The sequence below is a fragment of the Haliaeetus albicilla genome, chromosome 31, assembly GCF_947461875.1.
Source record: "Haliaeetus albicilla chromosome 31, bHalAlb1.1, whole genome shotgun sequence".
NCBI classification, from domain to species: domain Eukaryota; kingdom Metazoa; phylum Chordata; class Aves; order Accipitriformes; family Accipitridae; genus Haliaeetus; species Haliaeetus albicilla.
Window position 1 is genome coordinate 867733 of NC_091513.1, and position 2240 is coordinate 869972.

Consider the following 2240-nt stretch of genomic DNA (forward strand, 5'->3'; position numbering starts at 1 on the left):
TAAGTCTGAGAGGAGCCTCCTGAAGTAGAGCACAGGGACTGAGAACAACTGCCTGGCTGTGCTGGTGTCTGGGAGGTGGCATGCACAGCTGGGTGAGGGTAACTCTATCCTGAGACTTCAGCTGCCTCTGTGAGCCAGTTGATCTCTGCTCTTTTTCTTGGTTCTCCACCTGTCTGTGTTACTGCCATTTTCTTGCTGCTGCTGTCTGTTTCTCTGGGGTGGGAGTTTCAGCTGCAGAGTCACACACTGATCTTGTGGGTCCTGCCATGCAGCTGAGTCCATGGGAACAAGTGTCCCAACTTTCCTGTAATCTGAGGGGTTATGCTCAATGGTGTCTGTGGGGCTGGGGAATGAGCTGATTCTCCCTTACAGAGATGCCATCACATCAGGTCACTTGGCTATCACCTCCGAGTGTCCTTCCAAGCTGTTAGCTGCCCTGCAGGATGCAAATCTGTCTCATAGCAGCTTTCTGTGATCTGAAAGCCCCATGGAGAAGCACAGAGATGCTAGGATTGAGGAAATGCTCTTGGGTTGGTGAAATGAGCCCGGTGTGTCCTTGGCTAGAAGCAGAGTGCTGAGACTTTGAGACAAGGTGAGACATTTGGTGCTCTGCAGTGGGTGTCTCTACCCTCAGCAGTGCCTGGTGGCTTTTCAGGGTAAAACAGGGGAGCGTGATCACCCTCCATCTCAGAAAGGTGCAAGCACAGTGCAAGTGGGAACTAGACAGAAGGACAGAGCAGCTCCCCCTCTCTCTGCACTAAGCCACAGGCAATCCTCTTGACTTGCCTGGCTCACGCTGTTCTCCCAGAGTGCAGCAGAAATGCTGAAGGTTCCCGAGATCTAAGAAAGCTCCCCAGGGGTGATGTGGGCAGCTGTAAAAAACCCTAGAACTCTTAAACTGCTTTTACCCTGCTGGTTCCTTAGCACTGGGAGTGCAGATGCTGACAAGCCCTTCTGCATTAGGAGCGGTTTCAGCTGACAAAGTCAAACACCAGGCTGGCCCCTGCCCGCACCGATCCCATGAACACACGGCTGCAGAGCAGGGCTGACTTTCCAAGAGCCCATGGGCAGAGGCCCTGCTCTTCATTACAAGCTCAGCCAGCACCAAGCTGGGGTCCAGCCACAGACCTGAAGGAAGGTCTCCTAGAAAACGAAAAGTGTCTGTGTGTGTGAGAGTGGGAGGGTCTATGGGAAATGGCTTTGATATTGCTCAGAGAATAATGCCCTGACTCTTCACTCTCTTTTTTCTCCTTTGACAGCGCCTCATTCCCAGAGGAAGAAAAATGTCCAACAGCAGCTCCATCACCCAGTTCCTCCTCCTGGCATTTGCAGACACATGGGAGCTGCAGCTCTTGCACTTCTGGCTCTTCCTGGGCATCCACCTGGCTGCCCTCCTGGGAAACGGACTCATCATCATCACCGTAGCCAGTGACCACCACCTCCACACACCCATGTACTTCTTCCTCCTCAACCTCTCTGTTCTTCACCTTGGCTCCATCTCCACCACTGTCCCCAAATCCATTGCCAATTCCCTCTGGGACACCGGGGCCATCTCCTACCCAGCATGTGCTACCCAGGCATTTCTGTTAGTCTTTTTGATGTCAGCAGAGTGTTTCCTTCTCACTGTCATGGCCTATGACCGCTACGTTGCCATCTGCAAACCCCTGCACTACGGGACCCTCCTGGGCAGCAGAGCTTGTGTCCACATGGCAGCAGCTGCCTGGGGCAGTGGGTTCCTCTATGCTGTGCTGCACACTGCCAATACATTTTCACTACCCCTCTGCCAAGGCAATGCTGTGGACCAGTTCTTCTGTGAAATCCCCCAGATCCTCAAGCTCTCCTGCTCAGATGCCTACCTCAGGGAAGTTGGGGTACTTGTGGTTAGTGTCTGTTTAGGCTTTGGCTGTTTTGTTTTCATTGTGCTGTCCTATGGGCAGATCTTCAGGGCTGTGCTGAGGATCCCCTCTGAACAGGGACGGCACAAAGCCTTTTCCACGTGCCTCCCTCACTTGGCCGTGGTCTCCTTGTTTATAAGCACTGGCAGTTTTGCCTACCTGAAGCCCCCCTCCATCTCCTCCCCACGCCAGGACCTGGTGGTGGCAGTGCTCTACTCAGTGGTGCCTCCAGCTGTGAACCCCCTCATCTACAGCATGAGAAACCATGAGATCAAGGGTGCCCTGATAAAACTAATGACTGGATGCTTTTCAGAAGCAATAAACTGCCTCTTGTCTTCTGCATAG

The 2240-nt window shown here is 53.2% G+C and overlaps 1 protein-coding gene across 1 annotated transcript; it reads left to right on the forward strand.

The window, feature by feature from the left end:
- Positions 1-1283: 1283 nt before the first annotated feature.
- On the forward strand, positions 1284-2240 carry LOC138683115 (olfactory receptor 14C36-like). Its single transcript, XM_069774641.1, has one exon. It carries the CDS (start codon positions 1284-1286, stop codon positions 2238-2240), a length of 957 nt encoding a protein of 318 aa, XP_069630742.1.

Coding starts and splice junctions, on each gene's coding strand:
- LOC138683115 (XM_069774641.1), top strand. CDS start 1,284: ATGTCCAACAGCAGCTCCATCACCCAGTTCCTCCTCCTGGCATTTGCA.